This window comes from Vipera berus (assembly GCF_964194415.1).
Source record: "Vipera berus genome assembly, chromosome: Z".
Taxonomy (NCBI): Eukaryota; Metazoa; Chordata; class Lepidosauria; order Squamata; family Viperidae; genus Vipera; species Vipera berus.
Window position 1 is genome coordinate 85618237 of NC_138205.1, and position 24888 is coordinate 85643124.

Here is a 24888-nt window from a genome sequence, read left to right on the forward strand (position 1 = left end):
AGAGCAGTAGGAAAATGTTTGATAAATATTTAGAAAGTTTTTCAGGGAATAGTAAAGGCAGGATATAAGTATCTGTATATGACCATCACAGTAATATCAGTGTTAACTGAAATCATGTGATCAAGCAAACTAACAAACAAAGTTGTCTATTGTATAAGTGCTACTATTATAAGCTGGATCCATGTCCCTTCTGGATACTTTAGATTGGTGAAGGGGTGTGAACTGGGTCCAAGAGACGATAGATATTTCTTTAAGAGAGGATGAGATGAAGAAATAATCTCTTGATCCAGCTACACTGGCTAACTATTGCCCTGTCTCCAACTTTTCTTTCTGGGAAAAGGTTGAGGGAAAATAGTGTGGCTTATCTTTGGTATAATAGCATTAATCACTTTGGTATGGCACTATACCCTTCTTAATCATTTAGAATTCTTAGTGGTTTTTGACATCATCAGTCAGAGCAACTTGCAAAAACCTGGGGCTGAAAATGGGGCTGAAAATTATAAGTACTATTTTGGAATGTTTCTAAGTTCCACTCCTACCTTGATAGTTTCTAGTCAGAATTAGAAAAAAAAACTTGGACAGGTGAATACTCTAGTGTGGGATGCTTCAAACTACCTCTTTAACATCTATATGAGGCTTCTGAGAGAGATATACCATCAGTTTGGCATGAGAATATCATCAATTTGCTGAAGATCCTTCAATACATTGTTAACCAGGGCTGAGTTGTACATGTTGTGGAAGTGCTAAGTCCTGAAGACCATGATGACTGGATGGGTAGAAACAAACACAAATCAAATGCCAAGAAAAACAGTTGCTCTTTGTCCTTGGCTCAGGAACATTCAAGTGAGAATTGAATTGAATTCTTGAAGGAATTATTTTCTTCTGAAAGACCAGCTATGCAATTTAGGATGATTTTTGCATTCCTCTTGGTAGAAGTTACATCTACACAAATCTTTGCCCAGATGAGACTGCTGTGTTATTTGGGCTGGAAAGCCTTGGCAACAATAATTCTCACTCTTATCACTATTCACCTATATTACTGTAATGCACTCTACACTGGACTGCCTCTAAAAGTGATCTGGAAGCTACAACTGATATAATACAGAATGTCCAGGGCTTGCTGATCACAGCTGTTATGTATCTTTAACACTGTATATTTACAATAGGCTACAAAGTCAAATTCAAAAACTCCATACGGTAAATATATGTCATGACTCTTTCCCCTGCCCCACTGGATCCCTCATTTTGCTCCCCCCACCCCCAAACATGAAGGCCTGGGGCCAGGATGTTAATTTACTGGACCTCTGATGTGTGTATATAGTCAATATGAGGACAGTAATATTTTTATAAGGGCCTTGATTTGGGCTTTATTGGTTTGTCATTTATGTTCTTTGCATAGTTTCCCTTGATTTATTTTATTTCTGAGATACTTATCAAGCATTTTCCTTGTGCTACCTGCTGAAAAGAATTCAATTATTAGAAGGTTTTAATAACTGAGTGCCAGTCTGGGGCAATGAATAAGGCACAGGGCCAGAAACCAAGGGTTTTGCTCCCTTATTAGGTACCAAACGAGCTGGGTGACCTTGGGCCAATCATTCTTTCTTATCCATAAGAGAAGGCAATAGAAACCATTTTTGAAATCCTTGCCAAGAAAACTTCAGGGCCAAGGCCAGGCACTCATCAGGAGTGGAAAACTGAGTCAAAGGCACATTTTAAAAAAGGTACAAAGGTTGTCATGGGCTTTTAGAGCAGATGCGTCAAGCTTAATAAAAATTTAAATCTGCTTCTGAAACAAAAGAGAATGGGCAGCTTCTGCCTTAACTAACTTGCTGTAACTAAATCTAGTGCCAGTCAATAGACTATATAGTAGCCGTATGTACACAAGAACTCTCCTTAACCCAGCTATTTAATTTTACACACTTAGAAATTATTTTCTGCAATACCAGATATTTCACTCCAGAGATTGAAGATGTTGGAATTTTGATTTAGGTGACAACACATTAATCCAATATCTTCCCTAACTATAAATGTGTACCTTAAAATTATTTAAATGGATTGCTAGCCATATTTGATCTATTGAAGAAATGGAAACAAGGATCAGATGGTAGGTAGGCAGAATGTTTTTTTTTTAAAAAATTCACCACTTGTATGTTTAGTTGGATATAAACCGTAGTGAAGTGTACCAAATAATGCTATTTTCAGAGATGGTAATATAAAAATATATAATCTTTAACTTTTTATATTAGTCTGGATGGTAGGTATTATTGTTTAAACTAAATATTTCAATTATTTTACATTTAATTGATACATGTTTCTATCACAGCATTTTCAATATTACATTTGTTTAAAAATTTTCCTTTTATCATTACTATGAAATTGGGTTGCTAAGATATTTTATAATATGAAACTATCTATTATAGATAACACACCAAACATTGATACTTAGCAAATGGAAGTATTTTAAAGTTTTAATTTCGCTAGTTAAATTTGTTTGCTTGGAAAAGCAAATTCCGGGACTTTTCACAGAACCAACCGCTCATTCATTTACTCAAGTAAAGAAACAAAATAATCACCTCTGAAATATTATACAATGGAAGGGAATAGGAAGTAGACAAAAGAATGGGAATTTAAAAAATGGAGGAGTACCCTTGCCTAACCTATTTTTCTCTTTAGTGTGCATAAATGTGGCACTGAAACTAGATTAAAGAAATTCAGGGCATATTTTACCTGGCCACCTATCCTATATACGGTACATGTCTTTGTGTGACTACCGCTTCAAAGCAAAATAAAAATGTGATACAATAACCCGAAAGTCCTTTTTTATTCAGAGTAGGTGTTTACTCACTTCAAATTTTAAACAACTGTTTCAGCCCCGTGGGGTATTACGAATTCAAAATGTTCTGAATTTAAAACCTTTCGCATCCTTTTAATGAAGAGGTTCCAGTCCTCAGAAATTCAGCTGAAATAAAGCATTCTAAAGAACAAGCAAGCACTGGTAAAAATGATGTGAATAAAAAAAATAGACAAATGATTTACATATATACATATATTTGGTAGGCAGATAAATGGAGGAGGGAGCATGGTATTTACATATACAAATTATAAGATTAAATATTAGCAAAACACAATGATGCATTAGTTCCACCAAAACCAAAAGAGTTACTGAGAGCAATAAGTCGCTGTTTACTTTTCCATTCTTGTGGTACTAGTGGAACATAATTGAGATCAAATGGTAGCTCTGTCCGATCCAGATTTAAAGTAGGTGGCAAAATTCCATGGTAACAAGCTAAAGCAGTAAAAGCTGCCTCGATAGCACCAGCAGCACCCAAGAGATGACCTGTTGCTCCTTTAGTTGAGGAGACTGCAAGGGCATAGGCATGACCTTTAAAAAGGTCTTTGATAGCTTGATTCTCTGCAGCGTCTCCTAGTGGAGTGGAGGTGGCATGAGCATTAATGTATGTTATATCTTCAGGAGAAATTCCAGAATCTTTGATTGCTGCAGACATGCACCTTTGGAACAAAAAGGAAGAAATTAGCTTTATCAGATATGAGGTTATTTCAATCCATCTGTGTGCCTGAAAATAAGGAAATATGCAACACTGGAAGGATATAAAATGTCATATATAAAAATGAGCTTTTCTGAGATCCCATTTACTGCAATCCTGCACTGAGATTAGGAGATGCTCACCTAAACCAAGAAGAATGAAGAACTTCACAAGATACCTGTTACAACAAAATGGTGAATTCTTTAAGACACGAATAGACATCCTTTTCTTCTATACTGTAATTTTAATTTAAAAATGATATAGTATGTATTGCTAGATTGATTGAAAATAGAAATTTAGGTTCTAGTGAGCTGATAAATTTAATTATTTTGAATCTTAAATTGTGCTAGTTGGCAGAATATTTCATCAAATGCTATGTCTCTCCTTGTTATGTATCTTGGAGCTGAACAAGCAGAATCAATTAATAGACTTTTTTACATAATGGGGAATCATCATTATTTTAAGAATGGATAAGGCAAATTAGTTTAACATTTTATGGAACAGAGTTCATTGGATCTAACACCTATGTAGGTACCACATACCGTAATTCATCATTATTTCCTTATTTAAAATGAGATAGCATGATTGTCCCGTGATTATCTCCAATAATCACAATAGTATTTCAAATGGCATTACCCAAATTTAAAACCATTTCAGTTTCACATCCTTCCTAAATAAAAGCTCTACTTCACACTTTCTTTCTCCAAATTATGAAAAACAGGTATTAAGCTAACAAGTAGTACACTGGATCAGCTGTTTCTCAATTCCTTTTTAAAAATGAAACTATTATTTTGAATAATAATACATTTGAAAACGTAACTAAAAACCTAGAATAGTGTAAATGAGGCAGTAATATAACGCTCAGGAAGCAGGCAAATAAAGGAATAAAAATATTCCATTCGTCCACCATCAAAAATAAATGAAAATGAAGACATCTTTGTAATAAACGTACTAATGCCAACCTAACTTCTATATGGAAAAACTTTTTTTTCAATCAGTGTGTGACCACAAAAAAGGCTCTCTACCAGTGTACTACTTACATAATTTAAAAGAAAGTCACCTTAAAGGAAGGTATCCATGTCATATCTGTTTTATCCTGGGAAGATGGGTGGTCACCAGAATTTGTCACTGGGCAAATAAAATGAATGCACAGCTGCATCTGGTGATTAGTTCAAATGACTATTAAATGGCAGCCAAGGCTAACCCAGCAATGTAACTTTGCTTATGGGATTAATAGCAAATCACAGTATCTGCTCACTAACCATGGAAGTGCACCATTCTTTACCAGCAGGCTCTTCACACATGGAGACACACATATATGTGCGCGCACACACACACATGCCCAAATCTGGTATCACTTTGTTAGCAAACAGATTTCTCAATTAGCTAGTTAATGCTCCCATATAAAAGACCTCTGATCAGCCAAAGGAAAGCCATTCCTACATTAGGAAATTGTATCAATGATTTATGATAATCATTTGTTACCTTAAAGCTCCATCTCCATTTGGATCAGGTGCTGTAATGTGGCAGGCATCAGCTGACAGTCCATAGCCTAAAATTTCTGCATATGGTTTGACTCCTCTCTGAACAGCATGCATGTATTCTTCCAAAACCAAAACTGCAGCACCTTCTCCCATGACAAATCCTTCTCTTAGTGGATGGAATGGACAACAAGCTTTTTGAGGGTTTGAGTTAAAGCTAGTACTCAGAGCCCGAGCTCTGGCAAATCCAGCCAGAGACAATGGGCTAATACAAGCTTCCGTTCCTCCCGCCAACATCACATCAGCATCACCATGAGTTATAAATCGAAAAGAGTCTCCGATGGCATGTGCTCCAGTGGTACAAGCAGTGGACACAGCATGGTTTGGTCCTTTCAATTGATATTTGATACTAATATGACCTGCTGCCATATTGATCAAAATCTTTGGAACAAAAAACGGGCTGACTTTGTTGTAGCCTTTTGTTTTGAATGTCAAAGCTGTATCAGAGATATCTTCCAGTGGAACCATTCCCATTCCTATAGCCACACCAGCTTTCAAACTATCCTGGTCAGATTGCGGAGACCAGCCAGAATCTTTTAATGCTAGATCAGCAGCACTTATGGCCATGATGGTGGCAGAAGACATAGCTTTGCTGTCTGATTTTGTTATAAATTTTTCTCCATGGAATTGACCTTCACCAGCCCCTTTTGGCACGCAAGCAGCAACTTTACAAGGAACAGAAGCATATTCTTCCCCTTCAAGGGCAACAATCCCACAATTTCCTTGGAGAAGATTGTTCCAAACCAACTGGGTTCCAACACCAAGAGGACATACTAATCCTATACCTGTGACAACAACCCTTCTTTGACCGTGAACTAACCTAGTATTCAGACATCTTTTATTGATATCTAGATACTGCTGTACTTGTGAACTTGGAAGGCAGAGGCTTGTAGCTCTGAATACAGTTCTCAAGTGCTGGAGAATCATCACTGTACTACTTTAAAGTTTATTCCTATGGAGGAGAGGAAAATAAAATTATTACTTACAAGCTTTCACTATGGGTAAAGTTTACATTTCTTATAACAGTAAAAAAGTATTAATCTATCAAACATACAACATATGATAATGTACATTTAAGTAAAATGAAATAAATGGTTTCTACATTCTAATTTTCAAGCCTAATTGAAGAATTTATGATTGCAATTTGACATCAGAGGTAAGAATTTTCTCATAAAAAGTTTTGTATATCCCAGACTCAAATTATTCACAAATTTTCAAGAAATGGCTGTTTGATCATACTAAATTCAATGCATCCAATGTATTAAACTCAAAAATATATGCGTGGAAATTTTCAGCTCAAACTTTAAAGTTTTAATTATTATTTTATCTTTCTTGTAAATTTTTAGAAGTAGAACAAAACTTTGGGATTTTACTGCTTTTCACAAAAATAATAAAATAATCTGAAAAATAACTATGCCATAGTTTTGTTATATATACTCTAATACACTTTAGCTTGGAAGCAAACAGTGTGATTCTATGGGACACCATCAAAGACTATCAACACTGGAAAACAGACTCAGAAATTTTTTTAAAAAGTCCCAGAAAAAGGAAGGATACTGTTGCAATGAAAACTGTATGGATAGTCAGCAACAATCTCAAAAACATGTTGCAGTTGCCAATTTCATAATAAGCAATTCTGTTCATATTCCTGATTTGCACTATATAATTCTGTGAAGTTTAGCCCAATAGGCTCTTAAGCTTTCTATTTCCTCTTTTTGGGGGAACAATAGCCATGAATTAGTTCAGGAGTAAAGGGCTGAAATATGTCCATACTTTTTATTGTCCTGAATGGTATAGTTCTCCAGCTTGAGAACAGGTTTGGACTAAAAGACACCCAAGATCCCTTCCAACTCTATTATTCTATGTTCTATGTTCTTTGTGTTATCACACTCATATAACACATAACCTGTTATCAGTGGTCTTCTCACTGACCACAGCATACCTGTAATATGATGCTACTGTTTAAGAAGCCTCCTCTTCAGCAACTTATTACTGTAAGAGGCTATTTGGATCTCAATGTAATTGGTAATAAAATGCAGACAGATTTTATTTCCAGATCACCAAAATTCAACTGTATGAGCAACAGATTTACTGTACTAAGGAGCTAAGCCATAATAAATTTGACAGAGCTTTCAAGTTTCACTTTCAACTGATATACAATGTTTCAGATCTAGGAAGTAACTCCCATAAAGGTAAATAGGATTTAACTTTACAGAAAAATAAAAATACAAATCATTTATCATTTTATATTAATATTCATGCTTAGAATTGCAATGCAAATGCATTCAGTTGAGGCTTGTTATGGTGCCCTTCATAACTGCCTTTTCTCATTCATCAAAGGGATCCAGGAGATAGTGTTTTCTATTTATAAAACATCTTGATTTCCCTTATCATTTTTCTTATTTTCTTAAAAGAAAAAAATATGGGAACAAGGAGGATAAGATCCATGGTGCTTTTTGATTGAAGCTGCCAAATTTGAATTGCAAAAGCTGCATGAGCACTAAATTATAGGAGAGTTTTCTGCAACACATATCAGGCAGACATAAGACACTAGCATTACCAAAAATAGTTTGCTTGAAAGCGCTACAGGGTTACCATATCTAATACAGTAATTGACAACAAAGAAGGGTTATTTTTCTGTCAATGCCATTTGGTAGCTCGGATTTCTGTAGCCCAGCGACGGCAAATCTTCAAGAAGCCGCTTCCCGACGCGTAAGGTTCAGTAAGTCCAGCAGGCTGCGTGGGGATAGGGTGGGTGACAATGTAGCTTGTGGTGCGCATGCTCACCACTGGGACTGGGAAGCAGTCCTGTCTCACGAATGAAGGCGTCATCGCCCTCCCTTTCTGATTCACCATAGTCGGCGCCCCATTTAGACGCATGGTAATCTGAGTCAGCAAGATTTAGAATTGAGTGCGGGCGGGCGCGCCTCAAAAAGGAAGTTTCTCCCTCTGGCGACGACTAACCGTAGGCAAATGCCATTGCAATGGGATGGTGGCCGTAGTGGAATCTACTATGACAAGTGCTCTCGCGAGCACTAAGCGGCCTCTCCCAGAATTCTAGAGAAACGCTTTTGGAGGCTTCGGGGTTGCTGCTTACCTACGCAGATAATATCATCAGGTGAGAAGGACTGACGGGTCCGCCAGACAGGAGGTGTCGACGTTCGGCGTCTTATTTTCCCGCTAAAGCTGTCGGGATGGGACTTCCCTGGGTATATATTAAAACAAAACAACAACAAAAAAGCTTCTGGATCGCGGGCATAACAATTGTTTTCAGTGTCGCGGGCGGGTCACTAGTTGAGAAAGGAATTATTCAGTTGCGCAATTTCCTGTTTTGTGCTTGATCAATTGTAAATTGAACTGTTTCTCCTGCACCATTAAGATTTGCATTGTATACGGTACAGCACTGCTGGGCCATTACTAGTTTGTCTGTACAAAAATTTATAAAAATAGTTTGTCTCCACAAAATAATATTTGTTTTTCAGATTAAAAAGCGAAGTGATTTAATATAATTGGAGTTGCAATAGAATTCATTTTAAAAATTAAGCATGTAAAGCTGACTTGGGAGCTGTAATATCACAATGGAAAAGCAGGCAAGAAATGCAGCTATGTGAAACACTTATTACCGGAGTATTCAAAGATCAGCATAAAATTACAGGATAAAATTGGAATAATATGCCTCTGGGTGTTTGGGGCAACTCCCTTGTTGGTTAGAAATTACATTGATTAAATTGATGGCCAATGCAGCAGGTGTACCAGATTTGGAAAAGGTATTAATTGTTAAACCATATGTGTGACCTAAAATATATTAAAAATAAAATTATCAAGGTCCAAAGAAGCAAATGAGATTAGTTCGATAGCCATTCTCATCCAAATTTTTGAGCTGTTTGAATGCAGAAGGCATAGTTTTTGAAGAATAACACTATATTGCTCACTTTTAGTTCTGTATAGCACGAAATAGATTTGAATGTGTGAACATTGGGAGTTCCAGTTTATTCTTAGGGTTGGAATAAGTTCTGATTAAGAAGCATTAGAAGAAATTTAATTAGGGGCAAAATAGTCTCAGTAAAATCCAAAGCTGTGATGATTACCTTATTTATATCTGTCATGGTAGAAATGGAAGAGATTAATACAGTTTGGAGGACGAGTTCCTTAGAGGGAGTATCTGATACTGCAGGAAAAGCAGAAAGAATAAATTTGTTATATAAACAGTACAGGAGTCTAGTGCCTACATTGAAAAGCTAGGGAATTCTGAGGAAGTCTTCTAAAAGCAAATGCATTTTTGGAGAAGGTTGGATCAATGTTAAACTATTTAGGATTCTAAGCAGAAGTATAAGATGATTAAACTGTGCCCATAAGTGCCCTGCCAGGCAATGTAATTATTTAGAAAATGATAGCTGTATGCTCTTTGAATGATTCAACCCTTATTATTTCGGCCTAACTGAATTTTCAGATAATGTTTCACTAAGTGCCTATAAACAAGAGGAAAAGAAAATATTTATTATTCAGGTTTGTATGCCATTTAAATTACAACTCGCCCCTACACATACATTCTAATTCCATAAATAGATTAAAATAACTGCAACAGTAACACTTATTATAAAACACAAATGATACTTTTAAGAATTACATCCCCAAATTATCCCTTACACAGGGACATCTCACAACTCATATCATTTCCCAAAGGCTTTCTGGAGTAATGTGGGTGTTTTTTTAATCTTCCCCTGGCCTAGTTGAACAGTGACAGTGGTATTGCAACAACAATAGCTTCCTCCAACAGATCCAAAACTTATAAACTTCTACATCTATTTGCAACCCAATTTGACCTGTTATGCATTGTATATACGAAGAAAAAATAATTGTTAATAGTGGCCCTAACCTTTCTTGCTGCAGTAGCAGCAAGAGGAGGGGATGATTTTGCACACACATCTGCCATTTGCTCGGCCTGATACACAATGGGCTGTTGAATGGGGGGTTGACACCCCTGAATTAACAGTGCCCTCTGTTAACAATCTATTATTGTAATTTACTCGTAGAGAGTCAACAGCAATTTCTTATCTACCTTAAATACCCCAGTCATTATCTCTGATCTGTCCAGAATCAAATACCCTCATTTGAGTCTTAATAATAAAACCTTTCCTTGGATTTTAATTGGGAACTTTCCCCAAAATTGCATCTTGTTTCCGTTCATAAATCTCTATTGTGAATATCTCTGCAGCATCCCATTGTTGAAAAAGTCTCCTTAAAAGCACAACATTCATCTTGCCAAGAAAATCCAATTCATCCTTCATCAGTTCCTTTATCTCAGAATTTCTCTATTCATATTCCTTTCAATCTTTTCTGGAAGATCTATAATCTTCAAACCAAATACTTTTTTCCTTTAATTTGGCAGCAACAGATTGTATTCAGATTCAAGTTACAAATCAAATCCAACTGTTATTTCTTGCTTTTGGATATCATGCTGGATTTGGTTCAGAGCTGCTGTTGACCCATCAATTTTTTAATTTATATTTTCAAATAAAACCTATAGGTTGGAGAGCAATCTTTTTTCAAATGCTTCCCAGAAAGTTTTATCTCCTTTTAGAGACATTTTGAAAAACACACTGTTCTTTTCAGGAACAAGAGAAGCAGATAAATCATAACCATAGAGAAAAGTTGAGATAAAGTTTGTTTTCCCAAAATAAAAAAAAATGATTTAAAGATGGAAATTTTCCCATCAAAGTTAAAAAATAAAAAAGTTCTTTTTGTTGGTGCTGATCTTATCCTGGTGCTGTTCAAAAGGAGTGGGGCAACAGTGGGAATATCCCAGTTTATGGCTTCTGATGCTAACATTTTTTCAGATATAGGTACTTGATGGGAATCCTCCTTCAGATCTAACCAAACAGACAGCTACTGGTGGGGAGCAGGCAGTCTCAAAGTTACTCAGATCCCTGACCGTGTAGAATTTTAAAATGACAACAGCACTTTAAGGTTACAGTAGAATTTGTTAGAAACCAATTGGTAATGAATTCAATCTGTTGAAGGAAAAGTCTTCATCATGGTTCAGTCCAAGCCGGAAATAAACAACATGGCAAGTGCTTTAGAAAGAATGTTGCAGTTTATTGAAGAGGAGAGCCAGACAGAAATATGGCTCTGGAAAAAAGAGAGAGTGAGCACATGTAGGTTTTTATACCCTCTGGGGCTTTTGTTTGGAGTTGTTTCCTGTTCCTGTTTGAGGTTTTGTATTTCCTGTGTCATGTATTTTGACCTGTGTCCCTTTGGCATCTGTGGGTTAATCCTCTTATGTCCTGTCTTAGAGTTTGGGTGGAGCATGTAGATTTTAGGTGTCTTTGTCTTCTTAATCTTCTAGCTTCAACTTTTCTGAATGGTTTACATCTGCATTACTATAGAGCAGGGCTTTTCAACCTTTTCATTCATTGTACCACTTTTAGGATATGGCAACATCCAAGTACTACCAGTCACCTAGCAAGGTATCAAAAACTTGATGACCAAAAAAAAAAGGAAAAAAGTTATGAAATACAGGTAGTCCTGAACTTACAACAGTTTGCTTAGTGCCTTTTCCAAGTTACAATGGCACTGAAAGAAGTGCCCCCCAAGCCACAGCCGAGCAAGACACCTGCCTGCCCGCCCGGCAGTACTCTTCCTCCTGTCGAGGTTTTCATTGTTGTGAGCATTTCTGTTGAGGATTGGCAGCAGGGGTGGGGTGGGGTGGGTGTTTGGTTTTTATTTTCCCCCCTCTGCTGGGTGGCAGCGGGTTTTAGTCACTTCACATGACCCTGGGACACTGACTATCATAAATATGAATCAGTTGCCAAGCTTCTGAATGTAAATCACAAGACCCTGGAGATGCTGCAACATTCCAGCTGATTGGTGCTTCTTCTGGGCTCAGCAGAAGCACCAGGATCAGTGCCGAGCTCCAGCTGGAGCCTGGCGCCGATCCTGGTGCTTCTACTGAGCCCTGACAACCCCGAAGAAGCACTGATCCTGGCGCTTTCGCTGAGTCCTGACAGCCCTGCAGCTCCAGCCATCTCTTGCTCAGGCTTGTGCGATGTTGCCACCGGTTCAGCTCATTCCCCTCCCCTGCTACCAGTTTTCTAGGATGGTTGCATACCACCTGCCAAGTGCCAATGTACCACAGGTGGTACCCATACCATTGGTTGAAAAGCCCTGATATAGAAGATGGACTTGAGACAATAAAGGACACTTTATTAGTAAATGGTGAGGTTCTAGGATGAGAAATAGAAAATGTTTATGAAATAATATAAGAATATATTTAAGTAAGTAATATGTGTATTTTAGATATGATAATCTTTATGTAGTGAAATAAAGGAAATTTGGGTTACCCGAAACTTAAATATTATGGATATTAAAGGTTCAATTGGAATATTGTAATTGGAAATTAGGTAAAACTCAAAAACAGGACATGGATATGTATAAGTAAAAATATATTGATAACTGTTTTAACTGAGCGTGTTATAATTAGAAATTTACTAGCTCAAATATGGTATAGGAAATGTTAAGGGAAATATAGAAGGAATTTTTCATGATGTAACCTGAGATATGTACTAAAGATTTTGTTATTGAACTATTGACTACCCAATCATCACGCTGCTTTCCAAATACTCAAATGTAAATACTGGAAAACCAATAAAATTTGTTATAAAAAAGGAGTAAGTTGTGACTGAAAGGAGTCTCTTTTAGCTTAGTAAATGTAGTAAACTAATACAATGTCTAAAAGAGGACAAAATAAATTCTAAAATGACTGCTTTTCCACAACAGCACCCAGCTAAATAGCTCACTTGGTTACTTTGAAGTGCTGCTTCAGAGTCTCCTTACAGACCACTGCTGTATGGAGGATCTTGTGGGGTGATTGTGAGGCTCTTCCAACCCAGGAGACTGATATAAACTTAATAGAACTCAGTTCCTTATTTTGTAAAATTGAAAAAGCTTTGGTCTGGAAAGAGCTTTCCGGACTGGTCAGTTGGCCATCTTGACTTGAAGCCGCCAGTTCAAAGTATTTTCAAAGATAGACAGTGTCATATTCCGGCTGAAAATCTCAACCAAGCAAAACACTAGAGCCGTGGTGGCGAACCTATGGCACACGTGCCACGGGTGGCATGCAGAGCCCTCTCTGTGGCCACGCACGCCATTGCCCCAGTCCTAGGCCTTCAGGTGGGTTTTATAAAACCTTTTCGCTTTAGGCCTCCACTGCTGTGTGCAAAAAAAAAAGGTTCAATCGATCAATCAATTTCAACTTCTCACAGGAAAAAAAGATCTTGCAAAGTTGGAATTGACTGATTGAACTTTTTACTCCTGCCAGTCTGCTGTTACCATCACAGCCATGCCCACCCAATGGGCCACGCCCACCCGGCACCTGACGACACATAGTGGGTTTGGGGTTGCAGTTTGGGCACTCAGTCTCTAAAAGGTTCGCCATCACTAAACTAGAGGTATGATGAACTCCAAGGTTAACTTTATTAGTCATAAAACAATCAGGCAAGCTTGAAGAAAAGCTAACTCTGAAACTATGGCGGGAAACAGATAATTAAAAGAGTAGAACTTTCTCTCCCCTTTCTGACAGTTCAGGTCCAATATATCTTCCAGTAATTGTTATGAGAAGAAATTTTAGTTGCCAAAACAACTCTTCAACTCTCACATTAATAAGGAGCACTTGTGGATTCAAAACTTTCCCCTCTCCCCCTACCACACTGTGGGCAAGCTAGAAGCATGCAGCAGTCCTAAAGACGGTAGGCTTCGCAGCTTGACAGGGAGTATAAAAGATAACATATCCAGGAGCTGATCAATGTGTGAGTATCTATGGGTGGGGGTTCTTTATCTAAAAACACTCATAAGAGAGAATAGAGGGAATTGTTGCAAAATATGATAAAATAATGTGATTAGCCCAGCTATGTTCCCTTAAAAAATACTGATTTATCATGCAGGGTAGCTGTGAATATAATAAAAGGCTTAAATCATTTTACAGAGTTTATTTACTATTTAACTAATAATATCTCAGAATTGTGAAACCAGAGAACATATCTACGGAACTTAAGGTTAAGGTATATGGGGTCACAGACAGCCATAGTTTGTTATTGAAATATGAGAGCACAATGTTCTTGGCTTCAAAATATAAGCACATCTTAGAAAAAAATGGTTAAATATTTTTCACTCTAATCAGACACCCAAATGAAGAAAAATATTGATCTCTTTGAATTGAGAATCAAGCATTTTCTACCAGATTATTGGCTGTCAGAGGAGTTGTTGAATGCCTTTTTGAAATGGGATTTGTAGAGGTACTGTAGGTACCTTGAAATTGCCATGTAGAAGAATGTTACTTGGTCCTTTTGAAACGTCTCATTATTCTCATCCACTACAATGAAGGTATTTTGCCTCTAGTTTGGTCTTTATGTGCTAAGGAAAACTTAACCATTTTTTAAGATTACCAACATCTATCCTTCTGGTGAAAAACATGTGTGCCGTATTCAACCATTCTAGATTGTATTATAACTTGTATATACAAATATAAGCTAGTCATGGCTTGTTTGTGAGCCAACTGGGACTTTAGACTTTTGGCTAACTTCCCCATTGATTTTGCTTGTTGGAAACTGGCAGGAGGTCACAAGTAACAGTCACATGAAATCCTTGCTTAACCATTGATTCTTGCTGAAAGATGGCAACAATGATTGCTGGGATTGTCAACACTAAGTGATGTGGTCTCATGAGTTTTAGTTTATGATCATGTCATTTAATGAAATTAGAAATGGAAATTCCAATTATCATTATTAAGCAAGACTATCTATAGTTGCCAAGAATATTTTTTATTTATGCATTTATTTTACCAGGCTGGAAGAGATGGTATAATTCAGAACAAAATTATTTTTAATATAGATGATTTTGCTTTTGTAATTGTAATTTCAGGGGGAAACTCATCTTACTTTTCCTAAGGAGGCATCAATTGAGCAGCTATGCAGAATTTGAAATCTAATTGCTGGGGGAAAGAATAGCAGAATAAATGGATCAGATCAAATGAGATCAGGATCCTCTGGAAAGATACACAGCCTACTGCTCTTCAGTCGACGCAAACTACTGATACCAAATTAGACACAGATATTCAGTCTGCTGTCATGGTAACCTATTTTAAAGTTTGTTACATTGAACATTAATAATATTTGAAATTGGGAATGTAAGTTAAAGACTTAAACCACAGTGTGAAATGGAAATGTAATTCATATGCAGTTTCTAGAAATATTACTTTCTGTGCTTATATAAAATTATAAAGTTGTGTGTGTGTATGTGTGTGTGTGTGTGTGTGTGTGTGTGTATATATATATATATATATATATGTGTGTAGGTCTAGAGTCTCGGGTTTCTTCCCGCGTTCCTTTCATCTTCAGAAAGTTGTGGCGACGTTTCGACGAAATCCCATCCGTCATCATCAGGCCGGAGTATTCCTCCTGCTGCTTTCAGGAACAATGCGTGGTCTGTCTGTTCCTTTCCTTCTAACTGCCGGTGGGGCTGTGTTCCGACTGGGTGGAGGCGTGGCTGCTTTCTGATTGGGTGGAGGTGTCTTCCGACTGGGTGGAGGCGTGGTTTTCTTCTGATTGAGTGGAGGCGTGGCTGTCTTCTGATTGGGTGGATGTGTGGTTGTCTTCCGATTGGTTGGAGGCGTGGCTGTCTTCTGATTGGGTGGGGTGTGTTCTGAATGGGTGGGGTTTTTTGTTGTGTCGTAATATCCTGAGTGTTGTGATTTGGTGTCTTGAGGAGTGGGCTGTGTAGTGGCCTCCAGAGCTTTGGCTTGGCTCCGAGTTCGAGGACCCGCCATGCATCTCTGGTATGGGTCAGTCAGGTTCGTGTGTGCGTTCTTCTGCTTGGGTGATAGCACTTTTGCTTGACTTGTTCTATCTTCTGTGTGGGAGAGTTTTTGTTCTGGGTGTGGATGAGTCTTGCTGGGGCTGGTGGCATTTGGGATTGTTTGTTGGTTTTTTAAATCCTTGTTTGCTGAAATTTGTTTGTCTATCAATGCTGGTTTCCAAATGGCATGTAGGCGGGAGGTGTCGTCTCGCTTGTTCATACTGTCTGGGTGTTTTTCTATTTCAATGGCTTCTCTGATTATTCTGCCTAACCATATTATAGAACTAGCAGAACACTGCTTATCAAACACATACTTCATACACAGAGGCCAGAGATACAAACAAATAGAAGGCGCACCAATGGGATCCCCTCTATCACCAGTTATCGCCAACCTTTTCATGGAAGAATTTGAAACTAACGCTCTAGAAAAGACTACAAACAAACCAAAACTGTGGCTCAGATATGTGGATGACACCTTCGTGATCTGGCCCCACGGAAGAAAGGAGCTAGAAAACTTCCTAACACACCTGAATAGCCTACATCCCAAAATAAAATTCACCATGGAGATTGAAACAAACAACCAGTTACCTTTCCTGGATGTACTTATATACAAAAAACAAAACGGAACCCTAGGACACACAGTCTACCGAAAGAAAACACACACCAACCGTTACCTCAATGCGCAATCACATCATCACCCAGCACAAATAAATTCAGTAGCCAAAACACTAATAACAAGAACCAGACGCCTTGCAGATGAAACACATATACAAACAGAACTACACACCCTGACAGACATATTGACAGCAAACAATTTCCAAAAAAACAAAATCACCAATATAATTCAGCAGCGGACTCCGAAACAGAAAAACATCCAAGAAGAAGAACAGAACAACGGACGAGCCATCTTGCCCTACATAAAAGGAACAACCGACAAAATCAGTAAAGTACTACGCAAACATAACATCAAAACCACATTTAACACTGACAGAAAGATATCAACCATCCTGAGAAATCCCAAAGACAAAATAGAACTGGAAAACCAGGGCATATACCAAATCCCATGCGCCTCCTGTCCAGCAACATACATCGGACAGACTAACAGAAGAATAGAGGTACGTGTAGAAGAACATAAGAACTCAGTACAGAAGAAAGATCGCACATCTTCACTAGTACAACACATAAACACTACGGGACACAACATCAATTTTGAAGGTACAAAAACAATCGCCAAAATAGAACATCTCAATAGCAGAATAATCAGAGAAGCCATTGAAATAGAAAAACACCCAGACAGTATGAACAAGCGAGACGACACCTCCCGCCTACATGCCATTTGGAAACCAGCATTGATAGACAAACAAATTTCAGCAAACAAGGATTTAAAAAACCAACAAACAACCCCAAATGCCACCAGCCCCAGCAAGACTCATCCACACCCAGAACAAAAACTCTCCCACACAGAAGATAGAACAAGTCAAGCAAAAGTGCTATCACCCAAGCAGAAGAACGCACACACGAACCTGACTGACCCATACCAGAGATGCATGGCGGGTCCTCGAACTCGGAGCCAAGCCAAAGCTCTGGAGGCCACTACACAGCCCACTCCTCAAGACACCAAATCACAACACTCAGGATATTACGACACAACAAAAAACCCCACCCATTCAGAACACACCCCACCCAATCAGAAGACAGCCACACCTCCAACCAATCGGAAGACAACCACACATCCACCCAATCAGAAGACAGCCACGCCTCCACTCAATCAGAAGAAAACCACGCCTCCACCCAGTCGGAAGACACCTCCACCCAATCAGAAAGCAGCCACGCCTCCACCCAGTCGGAACACAGCCCCACCGGCAGTTAGAAGGAAAGGAACAGACAGACCACGCATTGCTCCTGAAAGCAGCAGGAGGAATAAATACTCCGGCCTGATGATGACGGATGGGATTTCGTCGAAACGTCGCCACAACTTTCTGAAGATGAAAGGAACGCGGGAAGAAACCCGAGACTCTAGACCTACACATACAGACACCCGCGAGAATCTACGAAAACATATATATATATATATATATATATATATATATATATATATATATATATATATATATATATATATATATATATATATATATATATATATATATGTGTGTGTGTGTGTGTGTGTGTGTGTGTTTAGTCTCCAATGAAATATGATTGCAAACATATTATATAGTATGAAAATAAAATTTATAGTGAATTTAAGTTTATAAAATACTTGCAAACCATGCTGAAATTATTTTTATGCTCTGCCTATATAATCATGCTGAGTATTATGTGAGTATTTGGAAATTTACTTTGAAGATGACTTGATCAAATCATATTGATGCTTTCAATCTCTGAATCAGCTAGAGCTTCCAAATTGGGTGAATTATCTAGTCAGCGATTTGGGTTAGTGGATATCTCGGGATCATATGTGCCCCTCCTTATGCTTTATATAGAAGCATGTAACTATGCATCATAAAAATTTATATGTAACCTATGCTTTCTGGTAAATATTAATATTTCTGATTATTCAAAGATATACATTATTCTAAAAGTACACTAGATCAAAAAATTTGCCCATGTCTGTGCTAAAGTGTGAGGATTGTGGTGATCTGGGTCTGAGTTCCACTTCCTTTCCTCATAAAATACCTTAGTACAGAAAGATTGATAAAGAAAAAAGGGGATGGGTACTTCGTTTTTCTCACCAAAAGATACTGTAACATTATATTTTGGACAGTTAGTTATTAGATTCAATGTGCTGTCATAAATATATCTACCATGCTTTACAATGTCTTCTAAGATAAATCCTGAGAAATATCAGAAAGCAGCAAGTGATCCATTGACAGGTATTAATGGGCCAGCCAATATTCCTTCAAAATCTCTGAGGGCTTTTAGAGGCTGAGCAAAAGAATGTTTTGTAAAAAAAAATGACATACATACATACATTTTCATAATCCCATATCTGGGGGTACTCTCTGACTCTCAGTGACTGCAACAGTCTGCATCATTGCTTGTGATTGTTTATTGCGCTATAAATTAATTTATTACTTTTAGATCTGGATATATTCTGTATGTGTATATATATATATATATATATATATATATATATATATATATATATATATATATATATATATATATATATATATATATATATATATATATATATATATATATATATATATATATATATATAATGTTTGTAGCTCACGGGTGAACTACAATTTCATTACCAAACTTAATAACATTGTCTGAGACCCACAAACTGGCACTAGAGAACATTCTAATCAAGGAACCATCAAGACCAGTCCCATCAACGCTGACAGGGCAAGCCACTAGTATATAAAATGAGAGCAAACCCCACTGCCTATTAGCATGGATAATGTTACCTAGTTTGGTTATGAAACATCTAAGCTCAGAGAGTATCAAGCACTCTGAATTCCTCTATATTCTGCTCTGGAATCTAATGTTAGTTGGCATAAATGTATAAATTTGCAATAGTTGCTAATATTATTTCTATTCCTAAATCATGCCATGTTTTTTTAAAAAAGCACATCCAAGTATTTCACATTATATACTGATTATGAACAACAGGAATATTTATGCTTGAACAGCTTATTTGAACTTGTTTTACTTAAGTAGGTGAAGAAGCCTCTAATACTAGTGCAAACATTCTTTTTGAGACATTTCAAACAGCATTTTTAAAACCATTGATCCCCAAATATATTAGGACCATAACTTCTAATATCCCCAAACAGCTTGAAATCTAAATTGTTAGAATATATCTGGAGAGTCATCAGATTTAAGAACACTTATGTAGAAGAATAAATTTATTTGAAGTTCTTAGAAATTCTGTTTAAAACAATTGAAATGAGAAGATTTTTTCCCCTCGTTTTAGACAACCGAATCAATTTTCTTGAAGACACTTGAGTCAAATTTTCTGCACGTAATGGCATATGAAAATCCAGTTTTACAAAAGAAAGCTTTGGCTTGTATTCCACTCCAAAATCTGAAAAAGCAAGCTCAGAAAAAATTAACACAAGCCCAAAAACTGGACAGAGGTAATATCTGAATAGTTTTAAAACCTGACAGTATCAAACAAACATGACTATATAAATGCATTCATCTGTTAACAAACAAAATTGTCACAGAAGATGTATTTTGGAGTAGGTTTAGAGATTATAAAGCTGTGTGTTTTTATGTGTGTGTAAGAATTGTAGCTCTGTGTTTATGCAATCTGAAACAAAGATAGTTTAGAGGATTATGCAGTTATTTCCACTACACTTGTTATTATTCTATTAAAGGTGATCATTTTTGTCCCTGATTTGTATTTATCTAGTGCAGCAAATATTTTTAATTCACTTACAAATAATTCTGATAAGTTATACTGGAAGTATTTTTTTTGTATCCTGTATCTTCAAATTAACTGCCATAATGTTGCATCTCAAGGTAGAAAAAAGCCCAACTTAAATAAGACTTGGTTGAAATTCTAAATTGAGAACTTGAATGTAAATATTCAAGATCTGTCATCCTATTGATTCTATGTTGGTTATGGCAGTGAAGATATTTTTATGTATAGAATGATAATATTTCCAATTTCCTGGCTCTGGATTTATGACAAATTTCTTTCAGTATCCAAGACCTTTAAAGTTACTGTATTTATTTTCAGTAAGTCAGTAAAGAACAAGCAATCTATGTCTTAGATTCAAATGCCCAATTAATGTCTCCCTAAAATATAAGAATATTGTAGAAGCTATATCACATTTGATATAAAGTTACTATTTCTTGGTGCTTCTTCAAAATTATTTTCCTTTTAATTATGTGTATTTCCTGAAATAGTTATTCCAATTTGATGTCTGGATGCCGGTTTTAATTTTAATTCTTTTTTAAATGTGTAGATTGTATTCTGAGAGAAGAGGATATTCTTCTGGTGGAGCTCATGAACTGGTTTAAATGTAGTTTTTTCAAGTGGGTAGATAGCCTACCATGTAGCAAATGTGGGGGACAGACAGAAACTAAAGATAATTTGTCACCTAATGAGGATGACCTGAGATGGGATGCAAGTAGAGTTGAAAATCATTTCTGTAACCAATGCCAGTTCAGCAACAGGTTCCCAAGGTGAGTTTAGTAAATTGTCTTTAACAATTGAGTTTGTATTAGACATTATTAATTTAGTATATTGATCTCATTTGTATTTCAGTCTGCATAATTGGGAATCCCATATATAATGCAAACTCACAACAACCATTGGTTGTTTTCTGCTGTCACTTAGAGTAGAATATGTGCCTTATCTTCTTTCTGATTTCTTTTTAAATTATATTGGTGAGGAGAAGGAAGATTGTCATTCAGATTTTCAAGATTTACTACAAAATCTGGAGTTGAGCAGCAATGCTATTAATAAATTTAAAATATTAAAATATCAATCTTAGTTTTGTAGGTTTTATTTTAATCAGAAATCTAGTAATAGGACTTTATTTATTTATTTATTTATTTATTTTATTACATTTATATACCGCCCTTTCCCTGAGGACTCAGGGCGGTTTACAGGGAATTAAAAACCACAATACAAAAGTTAAAACCAGTTTAAAAAAGATTAAACTTAACCCTGTGCAAATAAAACCCCAGTTAAAATAAATTAATCCTCAGCCTGGGCCAGAGAGCTCAAAGAGCCAGGTCTTCAGGCCCCGGCGGAATGAACGGAGGTCGGGGGCAGTCCTCAGCTCCACTGGCAGCTGGTTCCAGAGGGCAGGCGCCCCCACTGAGAAGGCCCTATCCCTGGGCGTTACCCGCCGGCAATCTCTTACCGGTGGGACCCTGAGCAGACCCTCCCTGTGGGAGCGCACTGGACGAAGGGCACTTGATGCTGGCAGCAGGTGTTCCCTCAAATACCCCGGACCCAAGCCATGTAGGGCTTTATAGGTAATGACCAGCACCTTGAATTTCACCCGGAGGGCAACCGGAAGCCAATGCAGCTCGCGGAGTAGAGGTGTTACATGGGAGTATCGGGAGACCCCCATTACAACTCGCGCGGCCGCATTCTGCACCAGTTGAAGCCTCCGAGTGGTCCTCAAGGGCAGCCCCATGTAGAGAGCGTTGCAGTAGTCCAAACGGGAGGTCACGAGCGCATGAGTAACTGTGCGTAGGGCATCTCGGTCCAGATAGGGACGCAACTGGCGCACCAGGTGAACCTGGGCAAAAGCCCCCCTGGTCACGGCTCCTATGTGGTCTTCAAAATTGAGTCGTGAATCCAGGAGGACGCCCAAGTTGTGAGCCTTATCAACGGGGGGTAACACCTCACCCCCCATCGTTAGAGATGGAATAGTCTGGTTGACCCGAGATGCCGATATGCACAGCCACTCAGTCTTGGCGGGATTGAGATGAAGCCTGTTTCTCCCCATCCAGACCTGGACCGCCTCCAGCCACCGGGACATCACGGCGAGGGCATCACTGGGTTGGTTCGGGGTGGAAAGAAAAAGTTGGGTATCATCAGCGTACTGATGATACCCCACCCCGAAACCACGAATGATCTCGCCCAGTGGCTTCATATAGATGTTGAACAGGAGGGGCGAGAGAACTGACCCCTGAGGAACTCCACAAATGAGAGGCCTCGGGGCGGATCTCTGCCCTCCCACCAACACCAACTGCGAGCGGCCCAGGAGATAGGAGGAGAACCACCGTAAAACGGTGCCTCCCACTCCCAACCCCCTGAGACGCCGCAGCAGGATACCATGGTCGATGGTATCGAAAGCCGCTGAGAGATCTAATAGGACCAGGACAGAGGAGCAACCCCTGTCCCTAGCCCTCCAGAGATCATTCACCAGCGCGACCAATGCCGTCTCCGTGCTGTGTCCGGGTCTGAAACCCGATTGGTACGGGTCCAGATAATCAGTTTCCTCCAGGAACAGAGGAAGCTGATGCGCCACCACACTCTCAACAACCTTCGCCAAAAAGCAAAAGTTGGAGACTGGACGATAGTTATTTAAAACAGCCGGGTCCAAAGCAGGCTTCTTGAGGAGGGGTCTCACCACCGCCTCCTTCAAGGCGGCAGGGAAGACACCCTCCTTCAAAGAAGCAGTTATTACTGCATGGAACCAGCCTCGTGTCCCCTCCCGGGCCGCATAAGCTAGCCAGGAGGGGCACGGATCCAACAAACAGGTGGTGGTGCTCAGTCTCCCCATGATCCTGTCCACATCATCAGGGGAAACAGGGTCGAACTCAGTCCAGATAACATGCTCAAGACCGCCCGATTCCTCCACATCAGACTCTGCCCAGTCAGAGTCCAGACCGGTCCGGATCTGAGCGATTTTGTCCGCCAGATGATGACTAAACTCCTCGGCTCGTCCCCGCAAGGGATCCTCTCTCACCTCCTGGTTAAGAAGGGAGCGGGTTACCCTAAACAGGGCGGCCGGGCGATTATCTGCGGACGCGATAAGGGCAGCAAAGTAGTTAGACTTCGCCGTCCTTATCGCCGCAAGATAAGACCTTATAAAGGTTCTTAACTGCAATCGGTCAGATTTGGATCGGCTGGACCTCCAACCGCTCTCTAGACCTCGTCTCCGACGCTTCATCTCCCGGAGCTCCACAGAGAACCATGGGGCCCAACGGGATCTGCGCCGGGTCAGAGGTCGCAAGGGTACAACGCAGTCAAGTGCCCCGGCGGCCGCCGTTTCCCAGGCATCCACCAGAGCATCGACTGGGCTGTGGGTAAGGGTGATGGGTATAGGCCCAAGCGCCCTCTGGAACCGTTCCGGGTCCATTAGGCGCCTGGGGCGGAACCACCTGGTCGGTTCCGCTGCCCAGCGGCGGGGGGTGGCATAACGGAAAACCAGCCGCAGGAGGTAATGATCTGACCATGACAGGGGGGTGATGGTCGGTGAACCCCCACCCAGATCATCCAACCATTGTCCAGATAGGAACACCAGGTCGAGAGTATGATCCCCCACATTATACGTCTGGGTTTATTCAGATAATTATTCAGAAAATGTTTATTTAAGTCATAAAGTGTTTTGGGGAGGGGTTTCACAAAAGAAACAGTGGTAGGAGAGAAAAATAAGACAATTAAAATACCATGATGACTGTCTAAAAGAACTCTTGGATGTAATAATCCAAAAGACAAATTTCAATATAATAATATTTGACCTATTATTAATTTCTAGCTGTTATGCTATGGGGAAACTTTTAAGATAATTGTATTATTTTGGTTCTTATAGTAATACCTGAAAACTTCACATTTAAAAAATTATGTTTCCAGATACAACAATCCTGAGAAGCTCCTGGAAATTAGACAAGGGCGTTGTGGTGAATGGGCTAATTGCTTTACACTTTGTTGTAGAGCAGTAGGATTTGAAGCAAGATACATTTGGGATGCAACAGGTATAGCTGTTTTAGAATACCTTATGTTAAAATCAGAACTGCAAAATGTTCCATAAGTACTCTGAAATTGTTAATCAATAGTGCTGTTCCAGGTGCCATTTTAATGACTTACAGTTTATAGTATTAGTGCAATCCTATTTTTTAAAATCCCACTGAGTTTACAGTTGTAACCTGCATCATAATTGGTGTGGCCTCTTAAATTTTCATGTATGAATACATTTATTATTACTAACACACACATCTATCATCTTGACTAAGAGAGTTTCTGAAATGAAAGAAATTATTTTGGAGACAGATAGATTCATAAATTTGGAATTGGGAAAGGGAAGTAGTAAAAAAGCTTTTTCACCAAAAGATTAGACCTAGGAAGGAAGCAGATAGTTGGTCTATATTTGATAAGCAGTGTATGATAATTAAGAGTTTGGTAGGAACTGGGGATATCCAATTTGAGGCCTCATCCACAGAACTTTTTGAGAACATTTTCTCAGCCCATTCTACTGACAGGTTTATGGTTGAGGTTGAAAATCAGATAGAATTTTCTGAGCCTATGAGCC

At 38.6% G+C, this 24888-nt stretch overlaps 2 protein-coding genes across 3 annotated transcripts in view; one reads left to right on the forward strand and one right to left on the reverse strand.

The window, feature by feature from the left end:
- Positions 1-2800: 2800 nt before the first annotated feature.
- Positions 2801-7818, reverse strand: OXSM (3-oxoacyl-ACP synthase, mitochondrial). The gene is made up of 3 exons (XM_081344841.1): positions 7647-7818; positions 5031-6038; positions 2801-3510 (listed from the first exon to the last, which is right to left on the reverse strand). The coding sequence occupies exons 2-3, from the start codon at positions 6011-6013 to the stop codon at positions 3108-3110; spliced, it is 1386 nt and encodes a 461-aa protein (XP_081200967.1). The 5' UTR covers positions 6014-6038; positions 7647-7818; the 3' UTR covers positions 2801-3107.
- The window catches only part of NGLY1 (N-glycanase 1), a 29130-nt gene continuing 12060 nt past the window's right edge, over positions 7819-24888 (forward strand). The window contains exons 1-5 of one of the 2 annotated variants that reach the window (XM_081344839.1): positions 7819-8204; positions 15002-15210; positions 19860-20022; positions 20860-21079; positions 24213-24334. In XM_081344839.1, the coding sequence (XP_081200965.1) occupies positions 15208-15210; positions 19860-20022; positions 20860-21079; positions 24213-24334 (508 nt within the window). In that variant the 5' untranslated portion in view covers positions 7819-8204; positions 15002-15207. The other variant, XM_081344840.1, reaches the window with a different exon arrangement.

Coding starts and splice junctions, on each gene's coding strand:
- OXSM (XM_081344841.1), bottom strand. CDS start 6,013: ATGATTCTCCAGCACTTGAGAACTGTATTCAGAGCTACAAGCCTCTGC. Junction 3,511..5,030: donor AATGGAGATGGAGCTTTAAG/GTAACAAATGAT, acceptor TTTGTTCCAAAG/GTGCATGTCTGCAGCAATCA.